General features: G+C 43.9%; 1 protein-coding gene across 6 annotated transcripts in view; it reads right to left on the reverse strand.

Annotated features, from left to right (window-relative positions):
* Nucleotides 1-10794: 10794 nt before the first annotated feature.
* Nucleotides 10795-22391, reverse strand: part of Gapvd1 (GTPase activating protein and VPS9 domains 1) — an 85373-nt gene continuing 73776 nt past the window's right edge. For all 6 annotated transcript variants that reach the window (XM_047524237.1, XM_047524233.1, XM_047524234.1 and 3 more), the window contains 7 exons: nucleotides 21198-21307; nucleotides 20717-20876; nucleotides 19252-19439; nucleotides 18347-18560; nucleotides 15660-15732; nucleotides 14372-14569; nucleotides 10795-13064 (listed from right to left, as the gene is read on the reverse strand). In XM_047524237.1, coding sequence (XP_047380193.1) covers nucleotides 12924-13064; nucleotides 14372-14569; nucleotides 15660-15732; nucleotides 18347-18560; nucleotides 19252-19439; nucleotides 20717-20876; nucleotides 21198-21307 — 1084 coding nt within the window. In that variant the 3' untranslated portion in view covers nucleotides 10795-12923. The remainder of the gene's footprint in view (nucleotides 13065-14371; nucleotides 14570-15659; nucleotides 15733-18346; nucleotides 18561-19251; nucleotides 19440-20716; nucleotides 20877-21197; nucleotides 21308-22391) is intronic.

The following is a 22391-nucleotide window of genomic DNA, read 5'->3' on the forward strand; positions in this document are numbered from 1 at the left end:
TGGGAGCTCTCTGTGTGATTGGGACACTCCTCTCCAAGCAGAAGAGGCAGGTTGGACTGAGGGGCTGCATTTTTCTATGGTCCAAGCAACCTCACTCCAGGGAACTTTCTGGCCACAGGTGCAGGACTCACACACTCTGAGACTGACAGCTGAGGGGCTCTTGTTCACAGGACCATTTCAGGGGAAGCCCCACCCAATAGATGCAGGGACCCGACTTGTAAGCACACCTGGGGGCCCCAGAGATGCCCTGTGGGAACTGCCCCTCATGGAGGGTCCTGGCCCAGGCCCTCCTTGACGAGGCCTCTTCTCTCATTCTCTCTGTCCCCACCTCCCATTACCCCAGGGTCTCCTGGTTCACAGTCTTTCTCTGTTAAACAAGTTCATCATTCTGGAAGGCAGGTTGGTGGAGTGTCCTAGAGCTAGGAGTGTTCTGGAAGGGGACCCAGGTTAGTGGGAAATAGAGCATAAGGTCAGGAGGTTTGAGCTTGAAGGGTGTATGCATGTGTGTGTTATGTGTGCACCTGTGAGTGTGTGTGTGTGAGTGTGTATTGGACTAGAGCAACGGGATGCTCTAAATTCAGCCAGGCCCACCCAGATGGCTCTCCACCCCCACACTCTGTGCCAGGTTTTCACTTAAACACTGTCCCACCCCCTTTCTCTCCCCAGTCACTACTGATCCCAATGATCCCAGCTTCTGCTCCGCCAATGGGAAGGGTTTTTCCAGCCCGGTGCTCACCAGCTTGTGACCAACTTCCAGGTAGAGTAAAGGATTAAATGGAAGGCGCAATAAGAAGTGAAACAATTAGAATTTCTGCCTCATTATCATGGTAATCTTATCAGTCGGATAATGAGGTATTAATGGAGATTTAATGTGCATCTCATAACAGAATCCCTTGGAGAAAACACACAGGGAAATTGCTGTAAATCCACTTAATGATGGAGAAGTCCCAAAACACCATATTCCAAAGGATGAAAAATGCAGGATGCAAATGAGAAAGAATCAAGGTCAATAACACCGCGGGGACGGGCCTAATGGCAGATTTGGAGATATATGTAATAAAAATTGCATGTTGCTTTTAAACCTCACCCTCTGTTGTTTTCAAATGTGCATTCCTAGTAATGAAACACAGAAGTTCAGCCAGAATGATTTGTATGTTTTAGAAACCGTAGGGGGGATGGAAACATGTCTGGAAACCCATCAGGCCCCCTGCGGGGAGCCATGGGAAATGGGGTGTTTTACCAAGAGTCCTCCAAGGGAAGGGGGGCAGAGAAGAGCCCTTGGTTGGTGGTGGAGAGGGAAACCAGTCCATCCAAGTTCAAGGTCATCTGGGAAATGCAGGGGAGGGAGGCAATGCATTCACTTCCTCTTTCCTGTGCCACCGACCGGTCAGCTCAGGAAGGTGGACCCAGACATGAGTCCACGATAGAAGCTCCTATTGAGAGAATGCCTACTGTGAGCCAGGCACTGCCAAAAGGCCAAACGTGGATCATCTCATTTAATCCCATCAGGGGCCCTGGGAAGCAGAAGCTATTAAGATTCCCACTTTTCAGATAAGAAACTAAGCTCAAAGAGATTAAGCAGCCTCAAGCTGCACATAGGCCTGAACTTCACCACTATGGTATTAGGTGGAGCCCCATGAGATTTCCCATGTTTGACTGTTTGGGAGCCGCGCAAAGGGAAATCCAAGTTAATATCTATTTCCCAGCTTGGACCCTTTCTAGATGTGGGAGTATCCAAGAGAAAAGGCAGAAAAGAGGGGCAGAAGCTGCATGCTTAGCCGAGGGTCACAGAATCGAAGGAGCTGCCAGGTCTGCAGCCTCACTGGGAGCAAGAGACCAGGGCCCTATGCTCTTGCCAAGGGACTCAGTGGAACTCAGTCAGTGGGGGCAGAATAAGCAGAAAGGAAGCCCCCAAACACTCATCCAATGATTTAAAAACACCATGTGAATCTAGAAATGTTGAGAAAACACTGACTGTTTGGATCTTGTCATTTATTGATGATCATAAATAACCTTGGGTCTCCCAGATGTTTCCCAAGACTGAGAGTAATGTTAGCCCTACTTTTGGCTTATTTTAGGAGACGGGGAAGGAGAGTTCCCTGGGTGCCAAAGGTGGAGTGACAACGGTCCTGGTTTGCCTGGGACTGTCAGGATTTAGTTCTGAATAACGCCATCTCCAGGGAAAACCCTCAGTCCTGGGCAGAGAGCTGGACTCCCAGGGCTGTAGTCAGGAGGAGACACCAGGCTGTGTGCATCCAGGGCTGGGCAAGGGACAGTAGATAAGCTAGCTCTGGCCATGGGTTGTCTGAACATGGGTTGTCTGGGTACTCTGACTTAGAGACAGCCTGTGAGTGGACAAGAACAGAGAAGGTCAAAGAAGGAAACTTCACCATACAGTGACTGGCGAGGTTCCGGAACAGCCACAGGACACCAACACCTCCCTTATTCCTCTTGGGAATCCTGACAGCAAGGGCATCACCCGATCTACAGATAAGGGAGATGAAATGAGGACTGCCGATGGGCCTTGCCCAAAGACTCAAGCATCTGTGGACAGGAGAGGAACTGAAGAAGGATGGCAAGACCTTGCTTGAGGACAGGCGTGGCTCCCTAAGAAGGGGTCAGCCTGATCCTGGGGAAAGGCGGGAATCGGGCAGTGTTGCTGGGGTTTTGCAGCTGTGTTCCGTTTAATCACAGACTACAAATTGAATGAAGTTAAGACAGTGTTGCCTCTTTGAATTTCCCCCAGGCCCTGTTGAATGAATAAATAGGCATGATTTGTAATTAGCTTATCCATTGTGCGAATGCTTCGAGAGCACCTGAAGTGAGTTAAGCCAGCCCCCTGCAATCTCGTCGATGATATTAAATCGCTCTGCAAAACTTCCTTCCTGGTCCACGGTGCATGTGACCGAATGATCACATATTGTTCTGCAGTGGACATATTGAGAAAAATTGGGACTTTTCGGTCTGGAAAGATGAAGACACAGTGTCCTCATCAGTCCTGTCTCCCGGCGTGGGATTTGGATGAAGCATGCACAATTGTTTTTATCAGCAGACGCTAGATAAGCCACAAGACAACCCCCCATCGTCTCTCTCAAGCAGCCATTAAAATCCCTTAACCACGGGAGGAAGGGTGTCTGGTTATTAACACCCCCTCACTGAGGAGTCCAAGCTGGGCCAGGGGTCCTCACCCATCTGGGCTGCCTTTCTTTTGTGCAAGCTGCTCTCTGTTGCAATGGCTGCCTGATACTCACGGTTGCTGTTGGAGTCCACTAATTCTTGCCAAGCTAATGGATGTCCTGTATCATTTATCCTGTAATTGGGGCTGCTGATCAGTTTTGCCTAGTTTCTGTGCTAACCATGTGATCGCTGCTGCTGAAATTTCAAATCCTAATATTTCCCTGCTTGGGGCTGGTGGGAGGGCCCCTCGGTTCAGGTAGCCATTTCAATTGCCACCACATTTTCCAGCAAAGGGGTTTCCATTCATCTTCATCATGGGTTCAATCTGTGCACAGAGAGGAGGCAGCCGCCCAGTGGGTCTGCTCTACCCAGTCACCTGGAGGCTTTCTCTCATCTGTCCCTCTGTTTTCACAGTCATATTGATATTCTACCTGCTGCTTTCTCCAGGGTCTGCAAGGGATCCCCAGCTACCAGACCCTCTCCGCCTGGGTCCTAGAGGGGAGTCCAGGTGACAGTCAGTTGCAACAAAGGAGGAGGAGAAGGTCACCCACCCACCCCTTCTCCTACTGAGTACGATGGATCAGTCTGTCCTTGTTGTGGCCTTGACACTGGGATTGGACCTGCACTGGATTTGGAAAAGTAGGTCTTCCCCACTTGAGAGAATAAAATCCAATCTGATTTGCTGATGTCCTCTGGGTACTAGTCTCCATGCTGGGTGTTCGGCCCTGAACTCAAGGACTCACACACACAAGGAGAAGTGCACACCAGGACTCGGATAATAGGGAACCATCATGGGCACCATCCTCCACAGTTTGAATAGCCCCTTTCCTGCCCCAACTCCTAGGATCCTTCAAAGCCCTGTGAGGATGGCTTTGTAGAAAGTAGACAAGAGTCCATCATAGCTACAAAATACAGAGCTGGGAATACTTAGGTCCAGATTCAGATCCTAGCTCTGACATTTTTTTGTTCTGTGAGACTTTGAATAAGCCACTTCATCTTTCTGAGTCTCAGTTTCCTTATCAGTAAAATGGGTCTTATAATGCTGGTCTTACTGGAAGATAATACGTGTAATCACTCAGCACTACACCTGGCACTTGAAAATAATGGTCTTGGAGCTCCAGGTGTGACCATGACTAACAACACAGGCACCCTCCAGCAGCACCTCCCTGCAGAAAGGGACAGGTGGGTGCCTGTGTTTCTCAGGACTGTGTCCAAAGAGGTCTTTTAGAGAGGTCAAAGCTGTGCTTGAGGCCCTGGCAATGCGGCAGGGCTTCTGCCTCACCTGGAATAACCTAGTCACTTGGTTGCTACAGAAAAGTTTTATGTGATGGAAATAATGACTATTTGCCAGGACCAAGGCTGGGCAAAGTGGAACCTCATGTATTAGTGTATTTAAAGCCGGGAACCTGGGTGAGTTCTGGGGTCTGTCTAGAGTTGTCCTAGTGAAGGACTTGGTGCAAGGCTGTAGAGGGGTTGGGCTGATTCCATGTCCCAGAGCCTCCTCTCCCTCCTGGACATCCTGACTTTTCCGGAGGCCCAAGGACCCCTTTGCTCAGCTGCCTTTTCAGCCAATGGTTTGTACCTATCCTTGGCCACAAGATGTCACCCAAGGAACAGCAAAGCAGAGGCCTGCGATAAAACTGGCCAACCCAGAGATCAACCCAGGGAACAGCAGATTCAGGAGAGCACCTGTACAGGGCAGGTGGCACGCCAGGATGAGGTTAAATCTGAGGATTTCCCATGATCCGCACAGGACAGAACACCGGTTTGTAGATGCCACCCCAATTAATAAAAGGGATGAGAATGCCTATTTCCCCGGGTGGGAGGAAACTGCCCTCAGGCCTCAGTAGACTGCGGCATCCTCCTTGCGCCGAGTCTAGCCGACTGGGTGTACGCCTGAGAGGCAACAGGGTGTGGCATAGCGCCTGCCCCACGTGTTGGTCTCAGACTCCTTCCTCCAGGTTGTTCGTTCCCACGTGCTCCAGCAGGATCCACGCGTGGCAGCCCACCGGCGCCTGGACCCCAAAGGGGAGGAGGGCAAGAAAGTCGCCCGCCCCACCACCCGCTGGGGTCCGCAGCAGGGGCCGGACACGCCGCCACGCGCCGGGTTCCCAGACCCGAGGCCCAGCGGCGGCCCAGGTGCCCATGGACCTTCCAGGCTCGGGGCGTGGCCGAGGCTTCTCGCTGGCTGGGCCTCGCCGACACGCGGTTGCGGCAGAGGCGCCCGGGTCCGCCCACGCCCGGTGAGGGCAGGGGCTGTGGGCGTGTGGACTGCCCCGCCCCGGGCCGCCGGAAGGTACGGGAGGGAGAGTCCCCGTCTTGGCAGGGGCCGGATTTGGAAGGAAGAGGGGGATCCCGGCACTGAGGACCTCCTCCCGCTCCCCATCCATCCACGTCAGCAAACATCTGGGGACACCTGCCATTTGGAGACGCAGGAGAGCACAGGCTGCAGGGGTATCACTGTCGTGTAGAGGGATGGGGTCGGGGCCAGGAGGTCAGGCCTCAATGTCGGGGAAGGGGGTCTTCTGGGGAATGTCCTCCAGGAAGGACCACTTGGGGCAGCGTGGGAGGCGGACTTATCAGAGGCATGGGCAAAGGCAAAGCCGTACTTTGGTTAAAGGTGACAGTTCTGAGAGGCTGGGGTGTGGTTGGAGGGGATGTGGGGATGTGCTGAAAAGGTAGGCTAGAACCCAAATAGAAAAGATTTCAGGCAAAAGAGAAATCTGATCAGACTTCATTTCTCAGGGCACCTAGGAGGGGCCAGCGGGAGCGTGGAAACCGCAGGGGGCTGCTGCAGCCAAGGCAGGTCTGGAGAGGTTTCCTCAGGAGGCTTGGGTGGGGCTAGCCGGGCAGCCAAGAACAGGCTGAAACAGGAGGAGCCAGCGCTGAGGAGGGATGGGTAGGGACCTTCGGGATTGAAGTATCAAATCCAGAAGGGCAGGTATTCCCTGGTTCTTATTCATGACCATGGATCATAGCGAAACTTAAGCTCACAGCTGAATCTTTTAATTAAAAATGGATTCTCTGAGTGACATCTCTGTGCACAGGTGCTGGTGTTCCTGTGAGGCCAGAGCACAGCCACTGCTGGCTGTCTTCAACCAGGTGCTGTTGGCACTTGTCTGAAGGGTGTTTTTCCAGGATTTCCTGGCCTGAGGAGTCCAAGCACCCCTTATTCCTGGTGGCCTCTGGTGTTGCTGTACTTTTCGCCACACCCCTCAGTTAAGTCCCAGCACAGGAGTAATAGTTGAAGATTTGATACAAAACTAGAGACTGCAAGGGACCCTTGAAGCAACAGAGCCCAAATCAGGAAACACCCTTCCCAGAGGTTGTCACTTGCCTTAGGTCTGGTAATGGCAGAGAACAGATGAGAACCATCCTCTGGTTCCTGAGCCTGGCACATGCATGGTTCACTTGAAACCCTTGAATTTTCAGTCAATGGGAAAGTGACCCAGGGAGGGGCAAGGCCTCTTCAGCTTTGTTGGCGTGGTCCTGTCTTGCTGTGGAGGTTTGTGGGCATTGCTGGCTGCACTGTGCCCTCAGTACTTTCCTGCCCCATCACCTATCCTTCCTGTATACTTGTCTCCTCTGGCCCGACTTACTCGCAGCTTCTACCTATCCCAGAAGCAGATGTGGCCTCACCTGTCACCATCACAGCCACAGAGAAGGAAAACAGGGTCACCAGAGGTCAAGATGTAATGTGGTCAGAGGAAAGCAAATAAATCCATGAGTGGGAGTCCCCGTACTGACTGGGGAGCAGTAGGAGCGGGGAGCTGATGGCCTCCTGCTTATAGCGGGGGCAGGCTGGCTGCACTGGGGGAAGCTAGAGGCTGTGCAACTGGTGCTGCTGTTAAACAGGGGACACAGGTTTCAAATGAACACAAAACACAATTGAAACAGACATTTTAAAAGCAGAGTGGAAAATGAGACAACAGATGAGGCAGAAATTTGGGTATGTCACTGACTACAATCCTCCAGAGATGTATAGCAACTGAGGTTAAGGAGATAGCATTACATAACTCAGGGGATTATGAATAAAGAAAACATGGACTTAAGCATGTGGAAAGAATTATCTTTAAAGGCTAAACTGGACAGGCTACAGGCAAGTGTCCTCATCCCTGAGAAGGGTCTTCCCCCATTCTTATCTATGTTCCCGGTGGGATGTGGAGCCAGGTGTTTTGAGTTGATTCTGCAATGGATCCCAAATATTAGCATGAGTCAGCAGGGAGCGCTTACTAGGAATGCAGATTTCTGGGATCTTCCCCAGAAATTGATTCAGTGGTTATGGGACCACAATGTTCATGCAGTTCTATGAACATTCTCAGGTGGGTCATGCAGGTGGGCAGACAGTGGTCCCTACTTTATGAATGCTGGCTCTCCTGGGATTCTCAGACTCAGAATCGGAGTGCAAGAAGCACCTGGAGGACTTGTTTAAAGATTCCTGGTGTCATCCCCTGTGGAATCCAATATAAGCCAACAAGCATACCAGGAAAATCTTAACAGGAAGTCTAAGAGACAATGGTTTATGGTAGAGTTTCCTAGTGCACTAAAAAAATGGACCAATTCCTGGGTCCCACCCCAAAATATTATAATTCATTTGGTCAGGGAGGGTCAGATCAGCTCCCTTGACTGAAGTAGCCAGGAATTATACATAAGCCACATCAGCAGCTATCTACTGACAGCCTTGGTTACAAAAGTTTTATCAGAACTACCGATTATGAGGGTAAGGAAAGCTGATGAGAAAATGTCCTATTTAAAAAAAAAAAATCATACTGGATATTCTTCGTGGGAGTGTTGAGATTTATGCTGTTATCCAGCAATATGCTGATTTCTAGACAGTTAACAGATGTAAGATTACCATGGCTTCATGTTATTGTCTACAGTAGATCCAGGGACTCAGAACTGAACTTTTTCCATTTTAGTACAAAATGTGGAATATATTTTCTGTGTCTTACAACCAGAGAGTTTCCAGCCAATATGGTGTTTGGTCAATGTTTTCCAAAGTATGAGGACTACACTTCACTCCCCTAAGTAGACGGAAAGTACTCCACTGAGGCATAAGCTCTTCACGGAGTTCTTTAGGCAGGGGGGACATTTACAGCTTACACATGTGCTCTGGACCTGGGTTCTTTCCAGGGTCATCGTCAGGGCAGAGCAGCACTGCAGGCAGGCAGGACTAGCTGGCTCAGTGTCCTTTGGAGAAAAGCTAGAGAGCCACTTACCTAGAGAGAGGGTTGAGTGGACACACCTAACAAGACATAGGCAACACCAAGTTGGGAAGAAAAGTTGAATTTTACTTTCAAGTCCTCCCACTCACTTTAATACTGAATCAAGTGAATGAAAATGAATCCCAAAGTCAGCTTTCAAATGCTTCCTTCTAAATGAAGTGCAGTCCACATGGAGAAAGCACCTGCCCACCAGAGAGGAGCCTCAAGAGGAGCTTGCCTCTGCAAGCCGGGGTTCCTCGTGAATGGTAACCATCCTCTGCTGAAAGGGTTGGCACAGGCTTCTGTAAATACTGTGCATCACTTCCACATTCAGAACTAAGGCTGAGGAATAGCTACAAGTGTCAGAAGTGTGCAGAAACAGCAGCACCAGTGCTGCTGGGTCACCTGAATGCCTTCCTGTCCCACGTGGACAAGTACCCTCAGATGTTCAGATGAAAAAAAGGACAAGTGTGAATCCATGGAGAACATCAATCATATTTGAAAAGCCAAGTAAATTTTCAGAAATGCTTCTGAATACAAAATAGATGATGGAAACATGAAGGCCAGTGAATGAAACTGCTCTCCCTTTTAATCAGTTTTACAGATTGACGCCATACAGCAGTAATCACATTGGGAGACAGGACGGGCTTCCTGTTCATATACAAGATAGTGCAAGCTCATGAACCGAGGCTTCAAGGTGTTACCAGTTTCAAGAGAGGAGGCAGTACAAAGCTTTTTAGTACAGGGGAAGCACAGGAGGAGATGGTAGACAAGACGGTTACCTTGGCAGAGACGAGTTAAAGTGAGAGGCCCGTGCTGCTCAGCCTTCCTCTATACTGAGCACTAGCCGTGGCTCACGCTGCTCCACAGGGACTCCGCAGCTCAACCACAGCCCTCCTGCTGCAGCAGATCTACCTTCGTTTCTCCGAGTGTTCTCATGAGTAATAGCTATTCCTGGGCATCCTGCTTCTTGGTAACCTACATTCTAACACACATCAAGTAATTACTAATCTGGCAAAGCTTCCGAGCATTTTGGCATTCAGAGCATCTCAAATACCCCACCACTGTTAATCCACTTACTAAAAACGCTTTGAGTTTCAAGAAGATGGTTTCTGACCCCCACTCCCCCATTATAACAATTATATATAGACTCAACTCACTAGACATAAAAAGAACTAAAAGGAGGGAAAACAGATTTTTCTTCAAAGAAACAAAGCAGGGGTGGAAAGGCAGAAGGCAATCCAGGCTACACTGCTGAGGACACTACCTGTGCTACATTTCTATCACATCTACGCAATCCACTAAAGCTATTCCTTTGAACAAGCATGTTCCTGCCTTCCCTCTCTTCACACCCAGTGACATCAGAGAAGACAGTTTCAAGGCTCACACATTTAAAACATCTAGGTGACCATTACTTGGCCCAAACTGGAATTTTTACAGTAAGCAATAGGAAGATGGTGCTTTGGTTTGGCAACTGTCAGGTACTGGTTCTTGCGGCAAGAACCCAGCTCCATACTGCTTGAACTGGGTTTTCGTTGTCTTGCTTATGCACCTTACGAACATGTGTATGTAAAATCCACTTTAAACACAGCTTCCAGGACATAACAGAAAAAGAATACCATGCATCACATCTATTTTCAATCCCCCAGAAATCCTAATACTCTTACTGCTGTGATTTACCTATTTGTATAAAGACTTTCCTAAGCAGGTTTTTATAAAGAAAAAACAGAAACCATTACTATGGCTGCGATTTTACAAAGGTGGAAAGAGAAAACAAAATGTTCACTAGCTTTTCTTAAAAAAAAAAACAAAAAAAAACCTTTATATGGAAAGACTATGTTCAATCTGTATTTCTATTACTTCCAGAAACAAAATATTAATTCAAAATGATTTTTCTTTTCCTTAAGAAAATCCTACAAGACTGCAGTGGGCTGAGCTACTGCCTCCTCATAGAATGTGCATTAATTCTGTAAGTTCTGTGTAAAAACTATGTTCCCAAGGGTAATTTTGTACCTTTGCACTAATTTTTCATGTAAAATAAGTATTGGAAGGAAGTGTAGTTAAACCCTTGAAGAACAACTGTTCCTCTTTCCTCCCCAAAATGTAATACAGTCACTTTCCTGTCTCACATACTACCACTGTTGTACTGAGAATGACTGACTGCTAAATTCAGAAATCAACACTTTAATAGTATCATGAAACCAGATCAGTGATGATTAATGCTGTAGTCCTGATAGGGACTCGAGGGGGAGCTTAGCTGCCCCTGGAATGGCTGTCATGCTTCTTGGCCAGCTCCTGAATCAGAGGTTCTACCCTCACCAATGCTTGAGCACTGCAGAACCCCAATTTTTGCCTGCAGTGTAGCCCAACACCCCAAATCCACAACCTTCTCTTCCACAGAAAAGAGCCCTGGTGCGATATCCACATCTTCATATTTATTTCCACAGTGATAACATGGAATATATTTAGCTACCATAGTAGAGGAAAAAAAATCTTTCACTGATTTATGAGTTAAGTCCCGTAACAATGATTTCCAATTCTTCAAAGTCTTCAGTTGACTTAACATTTACTCAAATGCTGAAGTAAATGGACCCCCACCTAGGTCTCAGAAGTCACATCACACTGTTTGTCTTACAATGTTCTTATGACAGGATGTGACTTCTAATACTCAGGCAGGGTTGACAGTGAGTGACAGCCCAAGAAGCACATGACTTTGTACATGTATTTTTTTTTTTTTTCTTTTGCAGTGTTGGAGATTGGAACCAGGGTCTTAACACACATTAGGCAGGCACTGTGCCACTAAGCCACAACACCAGCCACCAAATTAACCTGTTATTTTGTGTGTGGTGCTGGAATTTGAACACAGGGCCCTGAGCATGCCAAGCAAGCATTCTACCACTGAGTGACTTCCCAGCCCTGTATGTGCATTTCTTAACCTAACATTCAAAAGGACATCTTGTAGTACTAATTTAATTTTGATCTTTCCCTAAAAGACAGAACCCACATCCCACACTCCTATGTAACTTATTATTTGGATGTTTTAAAATAAATGAGTGAGAAGTAGAGGCATGAAAAAAATCCAGCTTCTTTTGGCATTAGGAGATATGAGATCTCAGGAAGGGAGCAGACAGATTCCATATCCACCTGCTGAAGGCTGGTTGTCACAGTTCCCTTTAAAAAATGCCTAGAATTGCTGCCAGCAATGAGGGACTCAATGGGACTGCATTTGTTATAAAAGAAGCTACATGTGTTTAGGAAACATACAAAGCGGAACCAGTTGGTGATGGCCTATGTACAAGACTTGTGCTTGAAGCTTTGGTGTACCTCCTGGACCAGTTGCTCAGACACCAAAGCCCATTCCTGATTAATTATTAATACACAATTCAAACCAAACTACTGAAACACATTACTTTTTTTCAGTACATGTAGGGAAATAAAGGCACAGAAACCTGCCAAAATAGATTTTTTTTCCATAAGAATAGTATGGTTGATTAAAATAGTTTATCACTAGTAAAACTTGTATCACTCGAGCAGACAATACAAATTAGTTTTAAAAAAAATGACATTCACTGAATTCCTGGTCTGTGCATTCAATGTGAATAATCATCAAAAATATATTACAATTAAAGGTTTGTAAGGAGCTCTGTATGGGGTTTCTACAGCATACTTAATATTTCAGATAAGAAGTACCACATTAAAGCCTTAGATGTCTACTGTTCCTTTTTATGTCACAAAAGGTAACTAAAGAGTCTGTCTCCTAGGAGTGCAGGTTCACGTGCTTCCATGGTGAGCTGTGCCTACATGACCTCCTTAGGGATTTCTAGACTCTTCATCAAACTCTACACCTAGAGTTCAACAACCTGTATTACATTTTAATAAATATTTCTGTGTTTTTTGCTTTTAAGCTCAGCTTAAATTTTGTCAAGGAAACGATTTCACAAGAGGGTATGTCACAACCTACTATCAGCAATATTCCTTGTTTATTAGAATCTGAAGATGTCCATATTACATCAAATATAAATATATATTATATTTACATTTCCTTCTTAGCTTTTCAACTTAGGTGAGTGTATTTATAGATAATGCCACAAATGCACCACTATTATAACCCTCAGTGCAGCTGGTATTTTCCTTCCATTAGATGCAAATAAGACAGCATCTTAAAAGAGGTGTATTGTTCTTTTTAAAACAACAGGAAAGAATGCAGTATCCATGAACGGAGGTCTAGGAATTCCTTAAGAGATTTTGTTCTTTTTTTAATATTTCAAAATACCTGAAAAATGTGGTCCCTTTTTGCAGTACTATTCTCTACCTGGGGACAAGAAAATTAAATATGCAACTCAGAAAGGAAAAGAGCCCAAAGAAAAGAGAACCTGCTTGTTAGCTCATTAATCTGTTTTAGTAAAGATCTGTTTTAAAATGTCTGAATGCTGTACAATATTATACAAAAACAATCTTCAGCCTTCAAAGCAGCTGCTACATTTTCTTAGAGATCTGTTTGCCTGACTAACAGTCTGCTGCCATGGTGGGCCTTCGTCTTGGTCACTTTCGGTCATCAATGGTTTTAATGAATTCCACTGCTGCTGTGAACTGCATCCACCAATAGGACTCTTCTCCAGACAGACAGCTGGCATAGAAGCTGCTGATGTACTGCACAGTGGACAGCAGACAGGGTGGGTTTGCCTAGAGAAGTAAAAAGTGAACAAGTCAGTTACTCAGATGCTAAGCTCTGCCCAAGTCAACCTTAGCATGTATTCTTTAAATGTTCTTTTGTGAAAGAAATACCAGTCCTTTTGAAAATAAACCCTAAATTGCTTTTTGGAAGTAATCTGTAAACAATAGCTACTATGAATAGCAACAGTATACTAGAAAGGCAATATACTGCCTGGCTGAACTACCCAGAGCCATCCTAGGCTAGGTAGGTGGTCTGGGTAAGTCACCTAACCTTGCTAGTCTCTCAGGTGGCTGAACTAATCTCGATAAATCTTCTTCAACAGTCCAGGATTCCAGAAGGTTAGATAAGGAAATAAATGCTATACGCTAACTGATTATATCTGGTTAGTAAGTCCAGACAGAATCAGCTGAGAGAAAAAAAGAAGCTAAAAAAGGTAATGTGCCCCCTGTAGCCAAGAATGGACACAGAACATCTCCTTTGTTCACCTTCTTTCACATGGACAGAAAGGATACACACTGTTAAAGGATTAAGAGGACAAACTGAGTCCGCTTCTTTAAAATCAGTTTAAAACGGCTCTACAGATGGACCAGCCAGAGCACACACAGAAGAGAGAATAGCAAAGGCCAGGAGAAGCTGCACCTTCCTGTGCGCACGTTTTCTGACTCTTGAACCAAAAGTTTCAGTTGCAAAAAATATCACCAACAATAAAATTAGTAAGATATACATCAGACATACTTTAGACATTAACAGTTGGGAAGTGCTGACACTCAGTGATGTCACTTGGGATTGTATGCACCCAAACTGCATAGTCACACACAAAATGTTCAAATTAAGATGTTTAAGTGAACTTTAATTTCAGAATCGAAGAAAGACAAAAGAAGTCAGTACTTTTTAAAATAATAAAGTACAATTATAAAATAAGAGGCTCAGAAAAGAGAGAGATGACTGGTAAATCTGATGGTCTATTTAACAAGCATTATAAAGAATTCTATGTGAAAGAAGGTAGCAAAAGTACAATAAAAGGAACCTGCTCTCTTTCGCTCAAGGATGACATGTTAAGCCCCAACCAAGAAATATAGGCACTGCTTTAGAAGCTGAAAATGTTAACCTAGGAACTGATCCTCTCATGCTTTCTTCTGGAAAACCATAACTTCTGAACAGAACAAATCTTGACATTAGACACTTTCTTTCTGGGTAACACAGGACTTGAGATGGAGAAAAGGCCAGGTCTCTACCACCACACCACATTAAGCCCTGTGCCACCATACGCAGGATGCCACCTAAACTCTTTAGCTGCTAGTAGTAAGAGACCCACCTTTATCAACACAAACACCAACACAGGAACAAAGTCATCTGCTCCAGGGACAGAGTCCTCATTGGCCAAGCTCAGGAGGTTCATAATTGTAGAGCACATTCTCAGGATGCACTGCACTTTGTCTCGGGGGGTTTTATAAGCACTTATTGTTCTGATTTCTGATTGTGCAGATGGCCAGGGTGCCTCCCGAAGATAAACCTAAACAAGACCACCAATAATAACAGACCCTAAATACACTGGTAGTGATCTGCTGGAGTGACCATGGCAACCTCCAAGCCAGGGTAGGGGACAGGGATTGGGAAGTGGCTACGGTGGCTGCTTTTCCCTTTCATCAGTAAAACTGAACTGCAGGTCCTTCTTCTACCCAAGATTACAGTTTACTTTTCAAACATTTATTTATTTATTTATTATTATTTTATTGTAAACAAATGGGATACATGTTGTTTCTCTGTTTGTACATGGCATTAAAGGCATACCATTTGTGTAATCATAAATTTACATAGGGCTTTTCAAACATTTAATGAATATACTTTGCATTTTAAAATAGATCAACCCAGACATACATTAAGAGAAAGGGTACACAATAACATAGAACCAAGAATTCATAAAATTTCAATGATTCTTCTTAAATAGCTAGAAAAGGACTTCTGTATATTTAGTAGCACAAACAAGCTACTAAAAGAAGATAATTTAAGAATTAATATATACTTTTCTTACAGTGGTCCTTGAAATAAGATCCAAAAAACAAAGATAATCAAAAACTTTATGCCAACTAATGTTTCATTAGTGGAGAATTTAATAAAAACAATCAGAACTAGCTCAAATAGCTGAAATTTTCCAGATTTCTTATTTTGCAAGGTAAAAATGCTAGTATCAATAACTAAAAGGTTTATCTGAGACCATGCCAGATTTAATTACTTCTTTTGGAACAAAGTTTCTCACCCTCTTTGGAGTGCCACCAGCCCATTCTTCAAATGGGATGGCTGTGTGGAAACCAGACTGAAGAACACCCAGGAAGGCAGGGCTGGGGACAGAAGCCAGTGGCTCTAGGGAGGCACTCTCCTGCGGGCTCTTCCTCCTCTCCTCTACTGAGGTCCCTTTCCATGCCAGGGAAATTTACCCCCCGCCTCCCCGAAGAACCTTCAGGAACATGACAGAGTGAAGAACATCTAGTGCAAATGGTGCTTTCTATTTTATCACACTCCAGTTCCCTGACAGTAGTAACATGCTTGTGACACACCATGCAGCTTAGTTAGCATGTAACCCATGGTACATAAACCCATATTACCTCTGGGATCTGAAGAGCTCTGTGATTTGCAGTGACTACTTTAGACAATCTCTGGATATGTTCATGAAGAACCCTGAAAACCCCCCCAAATACAAATGTAAATATACATTTCAGAAAATAAGGTACTCGAAGTCATAGTTAATTTTTTTTCAAAACATTTAAAATACTTTAGACTTATTTCTAGATGCAGATTACAATTACAGTTGAGACTCTCATGGCCATAGGTTTTCTTTCTCATCAGAAAAGGTTCAGATTTAGGATTTGCTTAGAAATGCCAAATGAAGAGCCAGAGTTGTGGCTCAGTGGTAGACTGCCTGCCGGGCACGTGTGAGGCCCTGGGTTCATTTCTCAGCACCACACACAAATAAATAAATAAATAAAATGAAGGTTAAAAAAAATTAAAAAAAGAAATGCCAAATGAGCTGTGAGAATGCAGATAGGGTAAGGAATCCTCCTTTTCTGGACCAGGACAGCTTTCCAAGGAACAAAGGAGAGAAGCCCTTAGCTTGGACACACTGTTTAGTAAAGGAGAGGAAAAAGGAGAAAGTAAGAGGGATCGAGAACCAGAAACCAAAGATCAGGCTTTCAGATAGAGAAGGGACACTTCCATTCACCAACCCCTCATGTGAAGACAGGATTAAAAGGTACAGGATTTGCCTCAGTAGTAGAGCTAGAATAGTTTCCTGGCTTCCAGTGTCTGGAAAAGTCCAGACACTGTTTATTCTCTACCCTCTTTAAAACCTGCAGAAATGCCATGGCGAAGTGGGCAGGGTCTGCTTCACAGTTGCTCTCTGCAATAAATGTAACTTCAATATTCCCATTCCTTATCCCATGCCTGATGCCAGAAATTGGTGCTCTGGAGAGAGAAAAGGACTGGAGTAGGCAAATAGTCTCTGAAAAAACTCTAAGTGATTTCACAGGAATACGAATTCTCTCAAATTTATGTGCAACCTCTTAAAAATTTCTGTAGGCCTGGAGTTGTAGCTCAATGGTAGAGTGCTTGCCTAGCATGCATGAGGCCCTGGGTTGCATCCCAAAAAGAAAAAGAAAAAGAAAAAGAAAAAGAAAAAGAAAAAGAAAAGAAAAGAAAAGAAAAGGAAGAGAAAAGAAAAGAGAAGGAAAGAAAAGAAAAGAAAAGTCTTGTATAAACCATTAACAACCTTTCTCTGAGATCCTCCTGCACAGACCCCTGTTAGTTGCTGGGTACAGAAAGCCACTGTTGGTGCTGGAAAGCATGGAGATAACTGTAACAGGTTTGGGGCAAAAATAGGATTGCAGAACAGTACTCAGAAAAACAAAAAAGAAGAATAATGAAAATGCTAACTCCTCCATACTCTCAATCCCCAAAATATCCAATGTCACTATTCCAGACTTTTTTTTTTTCTGTGCGTGGGGGGGTACTTTTGTTGAGACCAGGGTCTTACTAAGTTGCTCAGGGCCTTGTTAGTTCCTATGGCTGGCTCTGAACTTACAATCCTCCTGCCTCAGCCTCCGGAGACGTTGGGATTACAGTTGTGCGCCACCACGACCACCTAGGATTCTTCTTATTTAATATTTTTGCAGTGGTAGGGAACAAACTCAGGGCTTTTTGCATTCTACCACTTAACCACATCCCTAGCCCTCAGGATTACTTTTTAAAACAATTCACACACACCATACAATTCCAGATATTTGTTGACAGTCAAACATGTAATTGTTCATTCCTAATAGATATATAATGAGCATATATGAGAAGCCAAGCATTGTGCTTGATGCAGTGACATCATAGCATTATTTCATGCTCTCATGGAGGGGACAATCCAGTAGGAGAGAAAACATTTATCAAATGATTACACAAACCAGTAATCAAGAACAGGAGAAAATTTCATTCCCCAGAGACATTTGGCAATGTCTACAGATATTTTTGGTTGTCCCAACTGGTTGGGCATTACTGCATCTGGGGTGCAGAGGCCAGGAATGCTGCCAAACACCCTACCATCTACAGGACAGCCTGGTCGTCAAAAAGAAATGCCGACCTCAAATGTCAGTAGAGCTGGGATGAGAAACCTTGACTCAAACAAATGGCAAATGACAACCATGCAAGTGTTAAAGAGGGATACTAGGCCTGAGAGAGCCCCAAGGGGATTTAAGCTAGTCAGAAAAAGTTTCCCAAGGAAATGATGCTTGAGGTGAGATCTGAATTATAAATAAGAGTTAGTCACTCAGAGACAGCAGGGAAGAACATTTGAGGAGGATACAAAACTGTGCCTTGGATATGATATACCAATTCATATCCCTGCCAGCCTGATGACCTACCTGAAAACTGGGTATTTATTATTATCATTTATTTATTTTTGGTGGTGCTAGGGATTGAACACAGGGCCTTGTATGCTAGACAAGTACACTACCAATGAGTTATATCCCCAGTTCTTTCTAAATTTTCATTTTGAGACAAGGCCTTGCTAAGCTATCCTGGCTGGCCTCAAATTTGTGATCCTCCTACATGCCCCCTGAGCAGCTGGGATTACAGGTATGTACCTCCATGCTCTGCTTATCATTCTTTCGGACTGTGTAACTCTGATGGGTGAAAATTGTAACTGAGACATTTCCTTTACTATCAGATACTAAACCACAGGTAAAGCATGTGTAAAATATGGGGCTACCTGATACATGTATCCAATGCAAACACTCAACACAGAAGTACTCACTGGTCACGAAGGATATCCCCATCCTGATTAGGGTAGAAGGCGAGCTTGAAAATGCGATTCATCACACTTCTTTCAATAGCCAGCTGAGCATCCTGAAGTTGTTCTTCACTTGCATTTTGCCATATGACATCCTGGGCCATTGCACCATAAAGGAACTGTAGGAAATCTTCTACCTGAGCAGTTTTATCATCCGCTGCTGTGAGTTTCTGAAAATCTCCAATGCAAAAACAATAATTTTAAAAATACATCATATGAATCATCTTAGAAGGGGAATTATAGAACTCCCCCATTTTTTTAATCTTCCCTCAATCCAAAGTATTAAATGGAAAATTCTAGAAATAAACAATTCATAAATTCTGAAGTGCATGCTGTCACTTAGTAGGCATCTCAGTTACAGGTATAGCAAGCATAGAGAGTTCAGTACCAGACAGAGTTTCGGGCATCCACTGAGGGGTCTTGGAACATACCCCTTGCAGATAAGGGGGGACTAATGTATTGAAATCATTTGAATTGTTAGTGATGCAGATACCTAAAGCCTAAAGGTTCTAGACGTGCTTTATTTTAGAAGACTATGCAGCCAAGTCATTAAAACCAGGAAAAAGCACGAAATACATATTTAAGTGCCAAGGAGCTTGTTAAAAAATATGTTATTTGTAAAAATGAGAAAAATTGTGTGGATCCAAAATTTTACCAAGTTCCTCAATTTCAATCCAGGAAAAAAGCGTTTTAGAGATTTGACATCAAAAGTGTAATTATTAAGAATCCACAAATAACGATATTTAAGGAACTGGTCTAAGGCATGTAGGTACTTACACAAGCTAGCAAAGCAAAAGTAAAACAAATTTTCCCAGTCTTCACAATGGTCAATGGCTAAAGATGTGCTTCATCTAAGAGTATTTAGTTACCTTGAATGAATTCCCTGATCTTCTTTTCTTTGCTCTCAAGTAGTAACCTCACACAGACAGTGGTAAAATACCGATTGGCTACCTCTTTGTCCCGTAAAACCCTTTGCAAGAGCCTCTCCAGGTGAGCCTGAGTGGTCTGCAGTCCTTGTCGACAGCGAGTGAGGTAAGCAATATATGGGGCTCTTTTCCTAAAAGGAAAAATGTTTTGCAGGACATCAGATATATATGATACACACTTTTTTTTAGACTATGAGTTCTAATTTTTTTAAAAATTATCTCATAAACTTTGGTTTTACAAATTGGCATGTCAGGCTGCAGACAAATGTCCTGGGGAATATTCGTGTGTTTCTTGAGCTGGCAGCAAGGATCGTGCATGTCTGTGATGAACATTATCTTTCGGTCTGAATGTTTAGCTCCCTAACTCACTGAATGTTACAAAGGCTCTTCGAACACTAGGTCTATTTTATACTGAAGCACAATCTCTCCACTAGTAGGACCTCCTACTTAACAGGAATTGGACAGTTACAGAAAACTAAAAATAAGCTGGGCATGGTGGCACACACTTGTAATCCCAGCTTACCTAGGAAGCTGAGGTAGGAGGATTGCAAGTTTGAGGCGAGTCTCAGCAACACAGAGAGATCCTGTCTCAAAATAAAAATTAAAAGACAGCTGAAGCTGGGTGCGGTGGTGCACACCTATAATCCCAGGGGCTCAGGAGGCTGAGGCAGGAGGATTGAAGTTCAAAGCCAGCCTCAGCAAAAATCGAGGCACTAAGTAACTCAATGAGACCCTGTCTCTAAATAAAATACAAAATAGGGCTGGGGATGTGGCTCTGTTGCTCAGTGGTCAAGTCCTCGAGTTCAATCCCTAGTACAAAAAACAAAACAAAACAAACAAACAAACAAACAAAAAACAGTTGGAGATACAAGCCCAGAGGTAGAATATTTCTGAGTTCAATTCCCAACTTCCCCCAACAAAAAAGAAGATGGTGACGGCTAAAAATAACAATAGAAGCTATACAAACTAGGAAGTTAAATACTCCCCACCAGCTATTTCTTTATGGTATCAATGTAGAGCTCGTCCACTAAGACACAAGGCTTCCGTATCTCAGTTACACTCTTCCCCATAACCATGAGCTAGCTGTCAAAAAAAGTCTACTACTCCTTTAGTCCAGTGAAGTAGTATTTCCTAACGTCCCTAAAAAGGAAAGTAATAACCTAGTTATCCTGGCCTCACCTCTTTACCTGCTTTTGTGCACAGCTGACATAAACTGCACTTCTCTATTAGGAAAAGCTGCTCATTTGTAACTACATTTCTGGAGTGTGTAGCTTAGGAATATATATCCAGGTAAACACAGTCATGCACTTGGTAGTAGGCCTAGATTCATTTGTGAAACAAGAACTGAAAAGAAAACACTTGCAGCTGAGAAGGTCTGTTCTCAAGTTGAATGGGCTGGGTATGTTACCTGTAATCCTCAGCAATGGATGCCAGCAGTTTCCTACAAGTCCTATTATCAAAACGGCATACACAGCGCATTGTTTCTTGAAGTTGAGCCATTAAGTTCTTATCTTGTAAATTAATCGCTTCAGCTATCTGAACTTTTAAGAAGCATACAATTTCATTGTCTAAATGAAAAAATAAGAATTTCATTACTATGGAGAATGTCCATGGGCTTATTACATAAGCTGAATATAATGTCCCCAGCACTTGGAACCTCAATTCTACTGTACCATATCATCAAAACTAAACAGTACTGCCACTCCTATTTAGAAAAAAAAAAAAAATTGATAAACCATCAGTAATCAAAGTGCCCTTAAGTGACATGAAAATAAATGTGTTAAGTTGAACCATGGAATATCAATACAGCTGAAGAGTGGAATACTGGCAATTTCGTTTGGTTCAAGCTATAAATACAGGAAAAACTAAACTATATGACAGTAACTTGCCTTCTGGGTCTGTATGGTCTGGTAATCCGTTCCTTGTGGAATGGGTTAGCACTGGGAAGGCAACAGAGTCCGCGGAGCAAAGAGCAAGCCTCAGTTTCTTTTTCGCATCTCTGAAGAATGAATAGAGAACATATTAGTTGTCCAGATGGTCACTTCTCTTTTTGTGCTGGGGATCAAATCCAGGCCGGGTACATGCTAAGCATGTTATCTACCACTGAGCTACATCCTCAGTCAGTACAGATCACATTTTATAAATATTTACTGCATGAATAAATATGCTACTTCAGGATTCAAATATTTTAAATTATTTTAAAAATATGGTTTTCAACTTACTGACATCTCACTTAAAAGAACTGACTTCTAGTTACCTGAGGAACGAGGTTATAAATGTGTACTGGGCAAGGACCACTCTGTAGGTCACCTGAATCAGTCCAACCAATCCCTTCTGACCTTCCATCATGTGCTGAGTTCTACAAAAGGCACTTAGGAGAACAAGAAAGCATATGTGCCAGAGAGGTCACCAGCCCACCCCAGTACCCATACAAGAACGACTTCTATTGCATCTCTTAAAAAATTCTGGTCCTGCCATGAGATAAGCTTGCCCACTGACAGGAAACCATTTCTATTGCTCTGTTCCTTGGAGGTGTTTGTACTGGATTCCCTTTCACTTCCAATTGCTGAACTGCCTACCTCCACCAGGTGACTATGCTGTCCTCAGCTAGGGTCTGCCCTCCACAGCAATGCAGCTCTCCCTAATGGGGGAACCACAGAGGCTCTCTTATTTGCTAGTGCCTTTTCTGGTTCTGTGGAGCACAGATCAGAATGTCTTCAGAACCTCCTATCTAAATAAAGGAGTTTGAACACGTTAGAGAAAGGCCAGAGAGTGTGCCTCCTCTGCAGGATGACACCTGTCCACCTCATTACTAGCTCTGAGTCTTTCTCTATTGGATTTCTTCCTATAAAATGAGAAATTTAGATATCAAGATGATATAATATTTACCTACTTGGCCAAAAATATTATAAAGTACTAATGGTAAAGTCACCTAAAGAGTTTAAGAAAGTAAGTCATACTGGAAGGTAATTTAATCTGCACTGCTCATAATTTTATTGCAGAAAAAAAATATGAAAGATTCTAAAAATATTCTTTTTGTGGGGGGTAACCACAGATTGAACCCAGGGGCACTTAACCACTGA

Source organism: Sciurus carolinensis, chromosome 14, assembly GCF_902686445.1.
Source record: "Sciurus carolinensis chromosome 14, mSciCar1.2, whole genome shotgun sequence".
Lineage (NCBI taxonomy): Eukaryota > Metazoa > Chordata > Mammalia > Rodentia > Sciuridae > Sciurus > Sciurus carolinensis.